At 41.5% G+C, this 20332-nt stretch overlaps 1 protein-coding gene across 1 annotated transcript in view; it reads right to left on the bottom strand.

Annotated features, from left to right (window-relative positions):
- SND1 (staphylococcal nuclease and tudor domain containing 1) overlaps positions 1 to 20332 on the bottom strand; it is a 427290-nt gene that overhangs the window by 188023 nt on the left and 218935 nt on the right. The window contains exon 13 of the mRNA XM_045495517.1: positions 5200 to 5310. Coding sequence (XP_045351473.1) covers positions 5200 to 5310 — 111 coding nt within the window. The remainder of the gene's footprint in view (positions 1 to 5199; positions 5311 to 20332) is intronic.

The following is a 20332-nucleotide window of genomic DNA, read 5'->3' as shown; positions in this document are numbered from 1 at the left end:
TCTGAAGGAGTCAAAAGTCCCACCTTAAGTTTAGAACACCCATCAAGCCAAGTAATTCAGGCAGCCAGCTGAGTGAGAAATACTGAAATAAAATGGGAACAGAAAATGTTGGAAAGTCAATATGGGGATGAAAAATTAGGATGGTGCTGAAAAGAAATGATGCATCAGACTCTCAAAGGAGCCCATACGAGGACCCTAATAGGGGGAACCAAGTACAGGAGTGTCAACACAAAGTGTGGGTCAGCTGTATATAAGGTTGTTTTTTTTGTTTGTTTTTTAATTAAAAACACGAAGCACACACACTGGAGCTCTTAGAACTCTGGGGGAAAAAATCAACAATTTTTCAATGGAGTCCACGAGAGAAGAGAGGTGGGAGAGTACCAGCAAAATGCCAAAACCTTATCTTGCCAGGACACAAGGTAATGAGGGAGGAGGCAGCCGATGACAGACAACTAAAGTGGAAAGGAAGGTGCCTATTGGGATTAGGGGTTTATTCATCCTTTCAACAAAAAAGATGTGCTTTCCTCCAAATATGCCAGGGATTTGAGACATAATGAGGGTTTCCCAAAGGCTGAGAGGCATGTGAACGAAGGGGCCTCAAAGGGTCGGCACATTGAACACAGTTGCCTAAGTGGTGTGAGCCTGTTTCTGGCAGGCAGGTGGACAGGTTTGAAAGCGACAGGCAAACTTCAAACTCTTCTTCCTCTCTCTCTTTCCTGGCTTCCCAGGACGCACATAACACATCACTCCCTGAGCTCCAATCAGATGGTCTGAGGAAGGACGGCAGAATATACCCCCTTGCGGGGGAAGCAGTGGCTGCAGAGCCCCGAGAAAGCTCATCAACTCCTGCGCTGCGCTGACCCAAGGAGTCCGCTGAGTTAGCAGGCTGCCCTTTCCCCAAAGCTTACGCTTCTCTAAAAGGATTAATGACCAAGCAGTGCCGTGGAAAGCAAAGTCCAAGGAAGAGCACTGTGCACCACTGCCAATACCACTAGTGACAGCCCCGGGGACAGGACGCCAGGGGTCAGGGACAAAGTAATCTGTTGGAGTCAACACCCTGGTGGGGAAGGGCTAACATAAAGTACTGGCCTTGCTTCGTTACCTTCGCCCACATATTATTTACCCAACGAGTTCCAGGATGAAAGACTGATAGGAATATAGCAGATGTTACTAATTTGGCCTTTGCTAAAGCATTAGATACAGTACCTCAAGAAATTGGACTTGGGAAATTAATTCAAATTGGCTGGGTTCAGCAGACAATCACCAAAGACTAAAAAAAGTAGCTGAAGGGTGATAATCAAAAGACAGTTAAGTGACAGGCCATACGGTGAGAGACTCGAGGTCAACACCGAAGCCATTCTTGTTTAGGGGTTCTATTCAGGGCCCAGGAAAGGAGTAAACATCTCACTAATGAGATCTGCAGAGGACACTAAGCAGGGAGGTGGAGGATCTGCATAGACAGGGGCATAAAATTATAAGGCAGAGTTCAACTGGAAAAACAGCTAATCTATCTAGGGGAAAATAACCCTACCCACAGATAATATTCAATGGACAGGCAGGATAAGGGGCAGCAGAAGCATGTAAAACGAGCTCTGACATGCTGTATCGTGACAGAGCCAAGTAAGAACTCGAAGGCAACATGGGGAGAGTATCATGGGGGAAGGGAGTGCTGCAAAGTGAAAGCAAACTAAAATAAAGCGGAGTGCCAGAAAACAGCGGGGTCAACTCTACCACTAAAAAGGGGGGAAGGTACGTTCTGCACTGAAACTATTTTTTAATAGCTACAAAACCCCCATTCCCATCTGGCAGGTGTTCCAGTCTTTCTCGGATCTTCATTCACCTCGCTGGGAGTCAGTGTCTAGAAGATGGCACAGAGCCGCCCTCCTGGGGCTCACTAACAATACGGCTTTAAAGGAAGACTCACAGTTCACGCTGGCCATTTCTCCTAATTTTTTATGAGGTCTGTACTGCCTTATGGCAGTGCCTCACAGGTTTGGGGAAGTGGTTAATTCCTCTCTGTTTACTCAACCTGCAACACTGCAATGACCCCGAAGCCAGTTTTTCTACCATCAGTCTGAAAGCAATGGCTCAACACAATTATCTCTAGGCTGCTCACTGCTTTAGCAGACAAGCATGTTGTTACATTGATTCTGCTTAAAATGAGTGCTAAAGAGGCTGTTTTCTTCTTAAAACCTCAAAGTTAAAAAATTTCACTATCCTCAACACCCAAGAAACAAACAATCCAATTAAAAAATGGGCAGGGTCACGAATAGACATTTCTCCAAAGAAGGCATACACATGGTCAACAGATACATGAAAAGATGCTCAACATTACTTATCATCAGGGAAATGTAAATCAAAACAACAAACAGAGATCATCTTGCACCTGTCAGAATGGCTAAAATCAACAACACAAGAAACAACGGGTATTGGTGAGGGTGTGGAGAAAGGGGAATCCTCTTGCACTGTTGGCGGGAATGCAAACTGGTGCAGCCATCCTGGGAAACAGAATGGAGGGTTCCTCAAAAAGTTAAAAACAGAACTACCCTATAATCCAGCAATTACACTACTAGGTATTTACCCAAAGAATACAAAAATACTAGTTCAAAGGGATACATGCACTCTGATGTTTAGAGCAGCATTATCTACAACAGCCAAGTTATGGAAACAGCCCAAGTGTCCAATGATTGATGAATGAAGAAGTGATGTACAAATACACGATGTAATATTCCTCAGCCATAAAAAAGAATGAAACCTTCCCACTTGCAATGACACGGCGAGAGCTAGAGAGTATTATGCTAAGCGAAATTGGTCAGAGAAAGACAAATACCATAGGATTTTACTCATATGTTGAATTTAAGAAACAAAATAAATGAGCAAAGGGGTGGGGGAAAGAGGGAGGCAAACAAAAAAACAGACTCTTAACTACAGAGACCAAACTGATGGTGAGCAGAGTGGGTGGGTGGGAGGGTGTGTTAAATAGGTGACGGGGATTAAAGAGTACACTTGTGACAAGCACCAGGTGATGTATGGAAATGTTGAATCACTATATTGTACACTTGAAACTAATATTATACTGTATGTTAACTGAAATTTAAATAAAAACTGAAAATATTTACAACATAATCTGTACAAATGTCACCATCTATACGTACTCATTAAACTAGCATGACATAGCTATTTCCAACAGCGTAAGAAAGCTTGTTAGGGCAGCTGGCTAGCTTAGTTGGTAGAGCATGCGACTCTTGATCTCAGAATTGTGAGTTTAAGCCCCCACATTGGGTATGTATAGCTTACTTTCAAAAAAAAAAAAAAAAAAAAGTGAAAAGAAACAGAAAGCCTCTTGTGGACTCCCTTTCCAGAGCATCTATGCAAATTATTTTCATGTCTATCTATCTGCCTGTCACAAATATTCACTAGTGGCAGAGTGACCCAGGGGCAGAAAACAGGAGTCTAGATCCTACTGTGTTGCTTAGTGCTCTTGCTATGCTGGGAATTCATAAACCTATTTTTCAAGTTACCACTAGGCCTGGCTGAGCCCACCCATAGGCTGAGCACAGACTCACCCTCCGAGTCCCACCAAAGTACAGTGTAATTACTGTCCATTTCCTAGAAGAGCTAGGTTATCAAATAGTACTCAGAGATATGAAGCCACATTTCCCCCTATGGGTTCTTTCAGCCAGGCTGCCTTAGTGATAATATAGGCAGGTCAAGGAGGAGGAAGTGAGGAAGGATTAAGAGAAACACCAATTATGGACCATATATCATGTTATTTTATGCTGGCCATTAAAGTACCTTAAATAACAAGATATCGGTGTTTTCACTGAACTCTTTGTGTTCATGAATCAGATTTTAGACAGGGCCTATTGGGAAAAGCCCACAAGAAAGAATCCAAAAAGCCACAACAGTCTGACAGACTGATTTCTTAGCTGACATTGTGTGTGACATTCGACAGATGCTCTATCCATCAGGATGTGACACAGTGTTAGAGGTAAATGTCACATATCAGGGCAATGTTCTGGGCCAAAGAGCAAAAGAAGTGATCTCAATGACGAAGTCTGAAGTATAGATAACATGTGCCCAAACCCATTCCCCCTCAAACTGTAGAGCACAGCCTGGTAACTACCAAACTTCTAGAACTAAGTAAGTGGCTGAGTGCGGCATGCACCTCTTTGAAATATGGGCTATATTTTGTTTGAGACCAAACAGTCTGCTGAACTACCCAAGTCAGTTCACCAAGAGAAGCTCGTTTTTTTTTTTTTTTTTTAATTTTTTTAACGTTTATTTATTTTTGAGACAGAGAGACAGAGCATGAACAGGGGAGGGGCAGAGAGAGAGGGAGACACAGAATCTGAAACAGGCTCCAGGCTCTGAGCTGTCAGCACAGAGCCCGACACGGGGCTCGAACTCACGGACCGTGAGATCATGACCTGAGCCGAAGTCGGACGCTTAACCGACCAAGCCACCCAGGCGCCCCAAGAAGCTCGTTTTTTGCTCTTTCCTGGGAAATCTGGGAATCACTAAACTACCAGCACCACCCAGTGACAGAAGTCTCTGTGAGTAAGAGCCATAAGCAATGTCACTGGTAAGAAATAACTCTGAGCAGTACGCATGTCCTTGGGGCAACCGGCCACAGGGATCAAGGACAAGAGTAAAATGTCACAAGGCTTCTCAAGTGCTCTCCTGCCAGCTGTCAGAAGTGTGAAACCAAAACTCATTTCCTAATAAATGTTTTCATTTCCTTTGTACATGACAAAAGGTTGAGAGGTGATAAATGGGAGGGGCTGGGGAGCAGAGGTCTCTGGAGGTAAGAACCTGAGGCAAATGTCCTGCACACAGAGGCGGAGATTCATTGTTAGTCCCAGGGAATGACAGGATGGTGGTGGTAAAAATATCTTATACAATTATGTTCTCACCTAGGAGTCATTTTACATCTAAATAAGATCATATCTGATATATGCTTATTTTGCAGATTTAAAAACAACGGAGGCCCAAGCAGTACTTCATCAAGGTTACACAGCACATTTCGAGGGTGCCCCTTTTCTTCTGATGGGGAAAAACTGGGATAAAAGCATACTATAAGCTTTCCCAGCATATTGCTTGCCATTACATTCTGCTCAGGGATGGGCAGGATAGTGGGAAAGAAAAAAGTGGGGCTGTGGGTCCCACTGTGTTCACTTTAATAATTACTCATCTCACCTGGCCTCTGCAGCAAGCAGTTCATCGTAGTGCGAGGACCGCTGGTCATCATCCTGCCGGTATCGGATCACTGTGGCTAGGCCTTTGCTGACGAGGGCCTCAGCAATGTTTCTGCAACAGAAAAGATAGGTCAGTGAGCACTAGAGGTACACATGGGGCTCAGTCAACAGAAATAATAACAGTTAGCACCTGGAGGTCTTAACGCATCCTGACACGGGGAGGGAGAAGCCAAGGATTTCAAGACCAGTGAGTTGTTAAGGCTAGAAATCCAAATGAAAGGTAGAATAACAAAGTTCCCTAGCTCAGCATCTTTCTGGTTACTACAGTCAGATGCTATATCAATCCATACATAAGAACCAGCAGAAAATATCTGTAAAAAGCCCACATTAGACAGGGCTATTTACAGAATGTTATAAACAAGCCACTACCCTCAAGAAAAGTCTGCTCTAAAATATCAAGCGCACAGATAAAAAACAGAACACATAAAAGCATGACCTAAATTTCTTAAAATCTCCTTTCTAGCCTATAGAATAACTAGAAAATGCCTTATTCCAGCTTGGCAATGTTAGAAAAGTTAGTTTAACATAACACCCCCAGTAATTCTCTTCTCCTCAGAACTCCTGACAGTGGTTCTCCCACTAAAGGGGGCTTCTAGAAGGTAAGGCTATGAATGGACTTGGGAGGGAGGGTTACTGTGGTGGAATGAGAGTCCATTATGAAGAAATGGCACGAGATGGGGGAACAAATAAAGCAAAACATGTAAAATCTGAGATGAGCAGCTTTGGAGCAATACTCCAGATAACAGTCCTTTTAGGACTACAGGAATATTCTAAGTAGACTCCTGCTTCAAGCAATTCTCGAATGTGTTGAATCCTCTTTTCTTCAGTAGAATACGAGGTGTCACGTGGTTCGTACTCTAACTAGAGCGTACATTGGACATGACGCTCAGACAACTAATGTGGCAGATCCGCCTGGTTCCTCCCCAAGCTGGAAAGGAACCTTTGATGTGAAGCAAAAACAAGCTGCAAACTGCAAAACCGAATTTTCAAAAATTACCTGTAGCCAGCACTGGAAGACAAGAGGCATGATACTGCTGGGGGAGAGTGGTGGTTATATCTTCCTTTGTGCCTGTCATAGTTACACCAAAGGCCCCACTCAAACCATCTGGTTGACTGCCCTTCAGGAAGGAGGTAGGGTAAGCAATAGGCTACCGTACCATATGCTAGGATTTAGTGTTGTTTGGAAACGTAGTTAACTCTTAACACACCGGTGTTCTTAGAACCTCAGACTCGAGATGCTGGTGACTGGACTAACCACCCTATGTGCATATTTAAGCCACTGAAGGGCTCTCTTCATCGAAACCCAGGAAATTACTTTTTTAAAAGAAGAAGAACAGAATATGTGAGGGTAGAGAAAATAGGAAAAGATGCTATGGCTGATTCTCTCTCATTATGTGCCCCTCTGCTGCCTGTTTATCTACTGCCAGCACGATATTAATATCTCCAAACCGCCGCGGAATTAGCACTTCTCAAAATCCACTCCCACAAAGAGGCTGCTTTGCTGGCCACCCTGTCTCCTGAGTCACTGCAGAAGCGTGCTGGCAAACACTGTCATTATCACAGAGTGGGGTTTGGCTGCATGGAGAATGCCAACAGCCCGGAGTCAGCAGCTGTAGGTATTGCTATATGCTGAGAATTAATTGAGGGTGTTACCAGAAAGCCCCCAGAAGGGCAGGAGGGTGGCTCCACCCACCCACAGGCCAGAAAGGAGAACGGGGACACCCCCACCTGTGGGAGGTTGAGAGGTCTTGGGGATTTGAAATGCCTGAAGAACAAACACCTATTTGTTACTGCATTTTGAACTACAGCACATTCACATTTTATAGTCAACACACAGGGTTTGGAGAAGAAAGCTGGAATGACTGAACAGGCAAGAAGAGATTCACACAAATACACTTCTACATGAAGAGATAGAGAAACAAAGCAAAACAGTACAAATGTTTAATGATCCACTCGTGTTACTGCTGTTCAAATCAATTTACAGAACTGAACTTGAGGACCTGCACAGCCAGCAGAGAACCAAGGGCACAAACCTTCCCTTCTGCAACCTATCAGCTAACAGACATTCTTAGATGAACCAGGTAAGGCCTCAGATTCCCACTCCACAACCTGCCCACGACCAGCCTTTCCCTTCTCTCCACAGCTTAGAGGATTAGTACCTACATTCTGTTCACTTCTTATCCCTAATTACAGATTTCTCCTGAAGGGACAGTGGTGCTGGTGCTTAGTGAGCAGCAAGGAGAGTAAAAGCACATGAAATAATAACAGCTGTCATTGTTGGGTATTTACTACAAGCCAAGCATGTGAAAATAACATCAAATGTATTTTTTTCTTGGTGTGTGCTCCCTTGTGAGAATTCATTACACCATCTTACAATTATAAATTGACTGTCTATCTTCCTTTCTAAATTAGGAGGTCTGAGAGGGCAAGGGCTGCATATTTCTGTATCCAAGTGTCTAGTACAATACTTGGCATAAAGTAGGCAGTAAATATTTCCTGAATGAACTTAGTTTACTTAGGATAACTTTTTATTTATTTGTTTTTTTTATCTTTTATTTATTTTTGAGAGACAGAGTAGGAGCAGGGAAGGGGCAGAGAGAGGCAGACACAGAATCCGAAGCAGGCTCCAGGCTCTGAGCTGCCAGCGCAGAGCCTGAAGCAGGCTTTGAACCCACAGGCTGCGAGATCATGACCTGAGCCGAAGTCGGGTGCTTAACTGACTAAGCCACAAAGGCACCCCAGGATAACTTCTTAAATGTGGCAAAATCACATATAATTTTATTTTAATACCTCCTGAAAATGTTGAGATACCATTTGGATTATCAGAAAAACACCTCATCACTTTGGAAATATAGCCCTGGAAAATTATTACCCTAAGCATCTATTAGCCACGCTTGCCCTGCATAGAGTTAAGGACAAAAGCTTTCTACGTGCCTTACTAGCTTTTGTCTTTCTCCTCCCCATTATCTAAAATTTGAAATTAAAGAGAATGAGAGGGAGAGAGACAAAAAAAATGGAATTAGCCTAGATCCATGTACTTGATGCTCTCATTCACTTCTTTTGGCCACTAATGAAAGGTCCGGAGATTTTCCCCTTGGCCAACGATGGCTCATAACCTGACACTGGTGTATTCATCAGTTGCCCAGTGGAAAAAAGAGAACATTAAATTGTGTGCTATGGCATTAGGCTGCTTTAGACAAATTTATAAGTTCTGCTTTCTTGAGTGTATCAGTAATTCTACTCCAATTACACATGTCTGGCTCGAATGGATAATTCACAATCAGCATACAAAAAGGGACCTAACAGCCTTGGAAGTCTAACAGGAAATCATCTCTCTGTATCAGCTAGAAATACAAGGAATTAGTGCTGGGACTGAAACGCTTCTCCAAACTAAAAGATACATTTATATTCTGGTAATAGTGAACCATCTCCATCAGGCATGATCGGGTGTTCCTGATACAAACACAAGCAACATAGGCCTCACATACAGGCTTTCTCAAAAGGTCCCCAGGTAGTTGACATCTTCCCTACCCGCTTGTTTCCACAGTAAGCAGGTTGCAAAAAGCTCACGCTTTCCCATTATAAGATACATTTGAAACCACGGGGTACTATATTCTGCCAACATGGTGAACAGGTGTTCTAGGCCTACACATGAGAAGAGGATTCTTCAAAAGCAGATTTGAATTACAGTAGTTTATAATTGATCACATTTTGCCTAGCCCCTACCCCAAGACACTGATAAGTCAGATAATTGTTTAAGAAGGTCCCAACTTAGCAGTGTTTATGTGTGTAATTTTGAAACAAACTTACAGAAAAGTTGAACTCGCTGTAACAAAGAAATGCCCTCCTTTGATCCATTTGAGAGTAACCAACCTGTTATACCCTCACCCTCAAAACTTTTAGTGTGCACTTCCTACAAACCAGGATATTTTCCTACAAAGTCAAAACATGAAATGAAAAGAAGGACACATCACTGCCACCTAATCCACAAACTCTACTCAAATGTTGCCAATTATTCCAATGGAAGACTTAGTGGGGGGAAAGATCCATGTCTCCTTAGTCTAGAACAGTTCCTTAATCTTTCTTAGGCTACCCCAAGGCCTTAACACTTTTAAAGAGTATAGGTCAGTGATTTTGGTGTGTCCAATATTTCTTTGTGATCAGATACAAGTGATGCAGTTTTGGCAGGAATACCACAGAAGTGATGGATGTACTGTTCCCTTGGCCTCCTATGAAATGTATAATTTACTGACAACGTTCACTTTGATCACTCAATTAGGGTACTGTCTATCAGGTTTTGCCACTGTAGTTACTCATTTTCTCTTTATAATTGATAGGTATTTTTTGAGGAGACCCTTTGAATTATGTAATTTTCATCCCTCAAACTCCCAAGTTACTCATTTGTTTAATTATATCAATACAATGTCATGGAATATCATTTCATTTAAAGTCATAATCCATTACTATCATTATTTGTTGTAATGTTGAAATTATTTCCAATTTGGCCAGTGGGGGCCATGTCAAGCTGGTTTCTGTTTCCTATGGACATGCCTCCACCCCCATCATTCCTTGAGTACTTCCTTGCTTTCTGGTAGAACAACATATTCCAGGCTTATCTTGTACGGTTTTCTGCAGCTCTGAAATTAGCCATTTATCTAAATAGCCTACATTCACATCTTTATTTCTATACATTTATTTCTATATCAATCTATAACTACTGAAAACCATGTGCAGCAGTCATGAAAATGTGCCTCTCGGATCTCTAACTGCAGGAAGTGTAATTGACTGACAGTCCCAGCTGCTGTGCTCTGAAATCCATCACTGTTTCAGCCAAGGCTATGCTTCCCACCAGCTGCTCCTAGACTGAGCACAGCAGATACCAAGGCAGGCCTATTGCTGAGAGATGTGGGACTCTTCTGATGGCAACTCTGGCTTGAGGACTCCTTGTTGGCTTTATGGTAACTCTCTTAGAACTTGGCCAATTAGACTTTTCCAATTCAACCTTCCTTTCCTCGCACCCTTTGCCACAGAGATTAGACCTGCGCTGCAGTCTGATGGCACTCCCAGCCTCTTTCAGCTCCCTTCCCATTTTCCCTCAAAAGGGTCTTCCCCAATTAACCTCTTTTATGTCTAATTCTGTCTTGGCATCAGCTTTTTAGAGAACCTGAACTAATATACCAGGAGTTTACAAAGATACCAACAATCCTACCCCTAACACTACAGCATTCATTTTCATTTTCTTCCTTTTCTTCTGACAGCAAGAAACCTGTATTCCATTATCCTTAACAGTTTTACTTATATGAATAACCTTTGCTATATACATACATACATACACTGTCTCACACATTCTGTGACTTCCAGGATTTGGTCCTAACAGAACTAATTTAAAGGGAATGTATCACTTGATAAAACAGAACCTGGGTGGGGCACCTGAGTGGCTCAGTGGGTTAAGCACCTGCTCTTGATTTGGGCTCAGGCCATGATCCCAGGATCATGGCATTGAGCCCTACATCGGGCTCTGTGCTGAGCGTGGAGCCTGCTTGGGATTCTCTCTCTCTCTCTCTCTCTCTCTCTCTCTCTCTCTCTCTCTCCCTCTCCCTCTCCCTCTCCCTCTCCCTCCCTCTCTTCCTCTCTCCCTCCCCCCTCCATTCTCAGCTCCTTTCCCCCACTCATGCTTTCTCTCTAAAATAAGTTAAAAAATAATTTTCTTAATGAATAAAACAAAACAAAATCCCCCAAAACAGAACCTGGGTTTACATGGGTAAGTACTTCAAGAGTGGGCATGGACAGTAATACCACATCTGAACAGGAATAACAGATAACTCTCAATGGCTCTGGCTCACAGATCTTCATCTAGCTGTTGGAGCTTAACATTTACCACTTAGAAAACATCTACATTTTATCAGTCACTGAGCTGTCCATGGCGATTGCAAAAGTGGAATATTTTCCTCAAAGCAAACATACACGTGGACGCATATCCAGAATAATGTAAGCCTATAAAGAAATGGCTCTACACTATATTCTAGTCAAGGCTAAACAAAGGGTTGAAAGATAATCAACAGCTCAATTCATTTACAAAAGTCACAATGTTGTCAGAGGTTCATATTTCACACACAGACACACACACACATACACACACACAAACACATACACACACACACACACACACACACTTTCCATACAATGTTTACAGTAACTTCAAGGCCCTGTAGTCAAATTTCATAAACTGAGCACAGCATGCACCCCATGGCTATTCATTGTGAGAACATGGATGCAACAAGACATCAGGCATGTCGCCTGGCCCCCTGTCACCCATGACCCCTCAAAGAGTCCAATGTCTTAAAGCCAAAAAACTGCCTTCACATTCTTTTCATATTGGCTGTACCTCTGCCATAAAGACAGGCTTTCTCGTAAGTGCTGGGATGGAGATCCCCGGCTGACAGGGTTCCAATATTGATTTCTAACATACCAGATGGCACATCTCACTTTTTCTCAGCTACATAGGGATGTTCTACTGTGGGGCTGAACCACGGAGAAGTTAAAGGGTGCTGACGTCTTTCTTTGCAAATAGGTAAGAGAAAAGAGGAAGGAGGGAGAGGTCACCACAGTATTTAACACGTAGGCAGAAAGCAGCAAGGATGAGAAATCTGTTTTCTTCAGAATATTAGGTCCACCTTTAATCCTATGGTTGGCTCTCCACTCTAAAAGATAGTGCAGAAGTGGGGAAAATGATTAATGGCTAACAGGCCCAAAAGCCAGGCTCCCTTTAGATCTTCTTTACAAGTTCACACTAAGACCTCTAATATCTATGCCCTTTGAGGCAGGAACCTGACAATTTCAGGCTTGAGATAGACTTAGTTTTTATAGGCTGACAAAATAAGGCTATAAAGGGCAAGAGTGAAATTCTAGATGAGAGGCATCTGCAGACAATGGGCAATGAATAGGTCTCTTCTATCATGTTACTGTTTTTCAACCAGGCCTCAAACTAGGAAAAAGTCTTACAGAGCAACAAGTAGCTTCTGAAAACTCGTAAGTAAGTCTCCAATGGATCACACATTGCCCCTTGCACCCACAGTCCTTCATCCTCCAATCTCCAATGACTGAGGTCCCATGAATCTGGAACAATGATGCACCCCACATCCACATTTTTCTTAAAATACATCCAGGAGGCACTTCCCACATAACCAAGCAGCATATGTAGACAGGAGATTCTGTTTTAGAAGCATCAATAATTAGAAACATCTGAGGTGACACAACATCCTTTATAGATTTACCAAATCTCTCTCCTACCATATTCCCTATTTTTTCACTCCCCCTTTGAACTAACGTAATTCTAAAAATAACTAAAATAGATTTTTTAATCATTTTACTCTCAAAGGCTCCTTTTTCTGTTTAAAAAGTCCTGTTACCAGGATGACCACCAAAGGACCTGAAGAGTGGCTAGAGACTTTCTCAGAATTCGTGACACAAATTGAAAACAAAGAGGAAGATTCAAATGCCTCGATGTCCCTAGACAGGCTTAGCCAGAGATGAGGGCGAAATGAGGAGAAAAGCTGTGGTTATCATGGGCTATATTAAGGTACCTGGAGTCTTAAGACATGACATCCTTGGTCCAGACTCTGAGATCCACCTACCCAGCTTTGGTTATGTGAAACATAAGACACAGCGTGACCCACAGAGAAGCAAGCCAGACTCAAGCACGACCAACTATGGAATGGGACTGACCTGAACACCCTAGAAGCAAATGAAGGAAAACAACTCACTCTTCTGAACAAAACTCTCTGATAAGTTTTAGTTCACATTTAATGAGCATTCAGATTATGTACAGGTTCTAAACACAACTGTTCTGCCGATGAGAGCATTTTCTAAAGACTAGAGTTGAGATATGAAAATCAAGAACTCTTGGGAACGACTGTCTTTTCTTTATACTTTAATGAATCCTAATCATTCTTCCTCAGGGGGAGGAGGATGCAGAAGGAAAGAGTGAACCTGATAGAGACGTACTTCAGTTTGAAGAATTCAAAAGGATACACAATTCAAATGAAACCAAAGAAGGCCCATAAACAAGGCTGGCAGAAAGGAAGAAAGAAAGACAGGAAAGGAAGGAGGGAGGGAGGGAGAGAAGGAGAAAGGGAAGACGGAGGGGAAAGAAAAAGAACAAAGATCATTCCATGAATAAATTACTGTTTTGTAGACAGATAAGTCCTTGAATGCCCACAGCACACATCCATCAAAACTTCATTACTAATAACAGGCTTACTCCTGAGTACTGACAAAGCCTCTCTAGCTTCAGAGGGGCCTCTCAGAGCTTCAGCCATGTCTCAATGAGCAACCAACAGTAAGTACTCTTCGATTTAGGAAGAAAAATAGAAGCAAAGCTATCTAGGGACCAGGGTTTCAAAAGTGGGGGATGAAGAGATGTCACTTCATATTCAACCTGTCAAGAATAGGTAATTCTCTACTTCAACGTGTCTCTGAGCCTTATCACGCCCATTGCCTTATTTGCACTCATGCCCTACACAAGATCATACCTAGTCTCGATCTCCTGAAAGAATAACTAACAGATAGGAAAATACAACAGAAATATACTTGGAAGCAGTAGAATTAAACATGTAACCCACTTTGTAACTCTGGCTAGTGGAGAGAAGAGTGTTGAAAAATACGGGTCAAAGTGATTTAGAAAAGGAGGGGGAAGAAGCATAACATCAAATAGTTACATAAAATAGTTATGCTTACTAAATAGACAATTTTATTCTGCGCCGCCCCCCCCCCCCCCCCGGATTTCTTCAGTACTGTCATCTTATTGCCACCTCTTACGTGATAGTTTCATTTACTCAGCAATATCATGGTTACGGCTTTATAAGACAAGGAAAACTGGTATTATACTCTATTATGCCAGCTCCTCTGAGTATCGCTGCGCTTACCAGTCATATCTGAGGAAGTTAGGACAATGATGAACCTTGGATGACGTATGAGGGGCATATTAAGTATAAGTTAAAATAAAATGATGTCCATCATTAAATATCTAATATTTTCCCCACTCTACAACCCTCAAAATAAGACAAGAAAAACAGTGAAGAAAAAAAATGTCTGTTTAATAGACAGAAACTGCATGCATGGACTTTTCTGAATCTCCCTTATACTATAGGACAGAACATGGAGTATGTACCCAAAGTTACACTCCCTCTATGAGACAAGCATGCTTCTTTCCCAAGAGATAAACAGATCCTTCAAAAACAATTAAGCAATTAAATATTGGATCTAGCTTGAAGAAAATAAACTAACAAATATGTACTCGCAGTCCAGCCAAACTGGTCCCCTCAATGCTAAATATGCCATGCAGTTACATTTCCAACTATCCATAGGACATGTGAATTCATATGATTCATCACCATGTAAAACTCAGCATTTCAAAAATAACACTCCCTTCCCCAGATTAAGCTTCTCTAAAATCTACTAAATCAGCTCATTCTCCTAACGTCTCCAACTGTAGGGCCATCATACTCCCAGTCCCCTTGGCCTGATGTCTTTTACTTCCACATAAAATTAGTTGTCAAAACTGAACTCAAGTCTCCAAAGTTTCTCTCATGAATGCTTTCTTTCCTTTCTTTCTACCCCAGTTGCGGGTCCCACTGCCTCTCACCTGGGCTTCTTACATCACCGCCCCCTCCCTGCCACCCTTGCAGTGCCCACCAGTTCCAAACACTGTGCGCTGAGGCCTCTAAAAGCATAGGTCTGGAGAATAATCCTCATTCTCAAGCCCACCACAATCGTAAGAGAGCTTTTGTTTGAAAATATCCAATACGGAGAAATATTAAGTTATCATATATGAAACAATGATAATGGAGGGGAAGGAGAAAAGGGGGACACAAAGAGAGAGAGAAGGAAAGAGGAGGAGAGGGTTAGGAGAAAGAAAATGGTTAGAGGGAAAGAGGGGAGACTGGCTCTGTTTTTAGTACTATTCTAAGACACTTGACACATTTATTAAAACCACTTAATGGTCACAAAATCCTGATGGGTTAGGAACTCTCATCATCCCTATTTTGCAGATGAGAAACATGAGGCACAGAAAGTTTATAAAGGTCATAAGCGACAAGTTGTAACCAAGAAAGGCTATGCACAGAGACTTGGCATTTCAGTGATGAAAAGGATCTTGCTAACCACCTTACCCAGACCTCATGCTAGAAGCATCAGATGACAGAACTATTTCTTTGATTTTCACTCAAAAGATAATTTCGGATTTAATGAACATCTACTGGGAGTTTACTATAGGATAGGCCTTTAACGCACGTTAACCTACTCCTGCTTGCAATGCAGAGATGATATGTATAAACAGTAAACAGTTTCAGACTTACCACAAACAATCCTGTTTCTACATGTCAGAGCCATGACTAGAAGCCAGATTTTTTGTTCCAATTCGTTTTCCTTTGACTAAACAGTGCCACAAATTCGAGTCACAGACTATTAAAGGCATTCTGCAACAGAGCCCTCGTATATCTCTCTACACCTATTCCATTAAATGCCTTTCAATCTTCCGCTCAATCGTCTTAGCTACCAAGAGTCTTGCATTCTCCCCGTCTATATGCTGTTGGCTGCACCACTCATTTTGCACTCATCTTTGCACTGCTGTATCTTATTTTATTCCTTTGTGTATGAATCTGGTCTTCCTAACTAGATCATATTCCTTACCAGTCCAAAATGTGCCACTTAGTAGACACTTAATAAATATTTATTGGCTAGCTGACTGATTTCACTCTTGAGTTCCCAGGGGGTTCTGTGGGCATTAGATGAAAACAAAGTAATAACTGAGTCATAGAATTTTTGAGCAAAAAAATGTCCAGAGAGATAAACCAATCCAAAACCCACCAAAAACAGATAAAGACAGACCCAGAGAGAAACTGAATATTTTTAAATGGGTTGTCTAAAGAAATGCAGAGAGTGATGCCACCACTACGGGCATCTAAGATCCTTCGGATTCTCAGTCTATTTCCAAAATTTAGCCGAACGTTAAAAAAAAAATCTAGCCACATATTATAAATTGACCACTCTATTACTAACATTAGCTAAAATACATACTAAACATTTAATTATAATAATTAAGTACAATTATGATAATAATTGTCTTCTAGGCATTCAGAGGACTTTTTTGGGGGGACAGGGAGAAATGATTCAAAATGTCTGATGACTTTTCCCTCAATATATATTCCAACATAAGGTAAAAATGCACATTGTAAACCTAAGTATGCTTTCTTCATCTCCTATTTTCTATGCTCCCCTTTCCCTTAAGAATTGAACATTTTGCAAAAGAGCCGTGTGGGAGGCATGGACAGAGGTGTATGGTGCGAATGTCCTCAAACTTCACTCCCTCGGTAATAGTGGGGGGCATTAACTGAATTTGTATAGTCACTCAGGGGGCTCTTTCCCCTACCACTGTCCTGGACTCATGAATTAATTCACTGACCCAGAAGAGGTCCTGCTACAAACGATGATCGCAGCCATTCCATACTTTTGTGCGTGGTCTTTATACATGTTTGAAAGACAAATATTCACACATTAGACAATTGCCATCCCCTTTTAACAGAAAGCAATATACCGTTGTTGGAACTTTGTACCATGGAAGATGAAAATCATCAGATGCCTACTCTGTCCCTAGCAGCCAGTGCATGAAAACATTGACAATGGCTCTGTCAATTACAGACTCTTGCCTCGGGAGTGATGTGAAGGAGAGGAGGCAGTCAGAATTCATTTACAATGGTGTCTTGCCCCTGGGGCAGCATCCCATGCAGGTGGTGATGGTGTTCGAGCCACACTGCACCAAAGTAAAGACTACACTGTTTCTTGGTTCTTGACCCTTTGGAGCTGCCCTGATCCCCATTTATTATCCAAGTCTGATGCTCTGGCCTTCGGTCAATTTTCTTAGCTCCTCATAACTTCCCAACCTATCATCTTCTTTTTTAGGACAACTTATTGCTGTTCCTTGCAACCAAGAGCATCTTAATGGATTTAACTGACAGCATGAAGTTGCATTCCCAAGAGTTTAAAGACAAAGTCCCTAAGCATGGGTTACACAGGTCACAGTGTCCTCTAAACAAGGAAACCTGGGAGCCAAAGCCTAGGGTGAAAGGTAGGTGCTGTACTAAGGCCTGCAGACGTCTGTAGGCCCAACAAAGGCCACACAAGGGTGCTCTCTTCCCGGAGTCCCACTGTATCATCCAAATGTCACCCCTTCACAGATTCCAAGGCAGGTGGTGGGGCAGCACTAATCTTTAACCTTTTGCTTAGGTACTCAGGGAGGGAGGACGACTCTATCTTGCCTGCACTATTAGCTGGGTAAGGACTTACTGGTGTGATCTGAACCTGAATACTAAATTCAGGTTCCCCAACCAACCTGTAACCCAACAGTTCCAGTCACCTTGCTAAAGAAAAGGAGAAGTGCAGGAGGAGATGAGAAGCTAGGTATGGATGGAATAAGGATACAGCCACTGGGAGAGGAAATAAAAGTTAGTTTGGAATGTTCATAAACATATTAAAGCATGTAATATATGAAAGGTGAATATTTTAAAGTCAAGAAAACATGTATCTATGCTGTTATAAAGATATTACTACATTTAGGTGTAAGGATCAATTGTAAGTGCTTCTAACAATGAATGAACATGGGTAGATGTAAAGTAGGTCTGCTGTTAGTGAAAGAGATACTCTACCAGTTACTTCACTTGAGTTTCTAAACAAAAATGATGTCCCAACTACATTCATTTTAATGAAAACAAACAAACAAACAAACAAACGAACAAACAAACAAAAACCAAATTAGAGGTGGTAAAATGCTTAACAGGTCCAAAACTTATCATTAGGAACTATAACCATTCCATTTTAGCTTAGTTTATTTGGTCTGTTTGCTTTCCAAAATGCACACATGAGGAAACCGACTTTCTAAAAAAGACATTGACAGTGTGGCTGAGTTTCTCTTTTTTTTTTTTTTTAAAAGGAGGGTCTAACACAAGGCATTATCTCATATCAACACTTTCATGGGGCAAAAGGATCTTCATCTAAATTATAAAAAATGAGTGAAGAGACAGGATAACACAGTACAAAAAATCATCTAAATTATAAAAAATGAGTGAAGAGACAGGATAACACAGTAAAACAGATGAATATGGTAAAAAAAGAAATGTTAAGAATAAATGTTGATCAATTCTCTGAGAGAAGTTACACACAGCATTTTTATTTATTCTTCAATAGTGAAAGCCACTTAATGTTTCTCACTTCCTCCAGCCCTTTGTGGCCATAGAGAGCAATTATGAGCTTGTTTCATAAAGAACACATGGCACAGAGCAGTGATTCAGGGCAGAGGATCTCGGTTCTTACCCCAGCTCTCCGGCTGTTTAAACTCTTGTAAAGGAGCTAAGCCTGTACCAGTTTCTGTATCTATAAAAAAAGGGAGGAGATGAGACTAGATAGAATGTATGCGAGCTAGACATAATTTAAAAATGAACTACCACTTACTGATCAACAGTCATACATATTCTATAACAGCTTCACATTTCTACCAGTATTTTTATATAGCACTAGCTGATAATATTCAAGGCAACGTAGATTGTGTATCATTTTAGTAAATATAGAAACATGAAGATATGTTTATATACATTTCTGGTTGTGGTTTGTAGAGCACTGTAGCAGCAGGCACAATTTCTTCCAATATTTCTATGAGGGTCTGGAAGAGCCCTATCCTTTCTGTGCACACAGTGGTGGTAAAGGATGGGAAGTCAGGCTGCTTGACAAATTTATTTATGCTCGACAAATATTTACTTACTCTTGACAAATATTATTCTGTTCAACTCTTTAATGTCCACTATTTCTTTAAGATATAATAGGTTACCGGGGCGCCTAGGTGGCTTGGTTAAGCGTCCGACTTTGGCTTGGGTCATGATTTCACAGTTCGTGGGTTCGAGCCCTGCGTCCAGCTCTATGCTGACAGCTCAGAGCCTAGAGCCTGCTTTGTATTCTTTGTCTCCCTCTCTACCCCTCTCCTGCTTGTGCGTTCACTCTCTCAAAAATAAACATTAAAAAAAAAAAAGATATAATGTTACCCAAATGTTCAGGAATATTAAAAGAGGGAAATTAAAAAAGGGATGAGCAAATAAAAGATATATGGTAGATTTTCTTTCTTTTTTTTAATGTTTGTTTATTTTTGAGAGAGACAGAGTATGAGAGGGGGAGGGGCAGAAAGAGAGGGAGACACAGAATCTGAAGGAGCTCCAGGCTCTGAGCTGTCACCACAGAATCTGACGTGGGGCTCGAACTCACGAACAGTGAGATCATGACCTGAGCTAAGGCTGGACACTTAGCCGACTGAGCCACTCAGGAGCCCCTATGTGGTAGATTTTCTATCAAGGAAACCAAAGTCCAAACTTCTGGATTCTTCACTGGCTAGTTCCTTTTACTTCAGTTAAGTACTTTTTTCAGTGGCAAGAAACTGACTTAACTCATTAATAGAAATGTGTTCAAAGAACTGATTCAAGAGTAGAGCTGTCATGTAACAGGAATTTATTACATTTCTTGCACCTCTGTGGCTCACTAGATTATGCAGAGTAGGTTTACTACTGATCTTATCACTGAACACAGTGGGAAAAAAAAAAAAAAAATCAGAGTCACCTTTACATTTTCATAGTTTGCCAGGTACTATTTTGACCTATCAGGCTTACACTTGAGTAATGTAAGTAGCAGCAGCACGTCAATACAGCAATTATGAGATGTTTCTTTATTAGCCCTTTTGAGATTATAGAAGATTATTGCACAGTAAATATTAACAAAAGAGGTAGACTTCATTACTATAGACTATAAGGACATATCAGAAATACTTCATTCATTATAATTACAGAGTTTAGAGCTAAAAGGGTCTTAGTGTTCTACTCCAAGTCCCTCATTTTAAGACTGCTAATGTGAGATTCAGAGATATTATAAACTATTTAGTGAGTGACCTGGACTAGAACTCAGGTCTCAAGTCATAAAACAGGTATTCTTCCACCATGACAACCTGCCCCCAGTTTCATATAAAGATTAGAAAAACTGAAAAA

This window comes from Leopardus geoffroyi, chromosome A2, assembly GCF_018350155.1.
Source record: "Leopardus geoffroyi isolate Oge1 chromosome A2, O.geoffroyi_Oge1_pat1.0, whole genome shotgun sequence".
Classification (NCBI taxonomy): Eukaryota; Metazoa; Chordata; class Mammalia; order Carnivora; family Felidae; genus Leopardus; species Leopardus geoffroyi.
The sequence above is the reverse complement of the archived record's forward strand: the minus strand, read 5'-3'. Positions and strand labels throughout refer to the sequence as shown.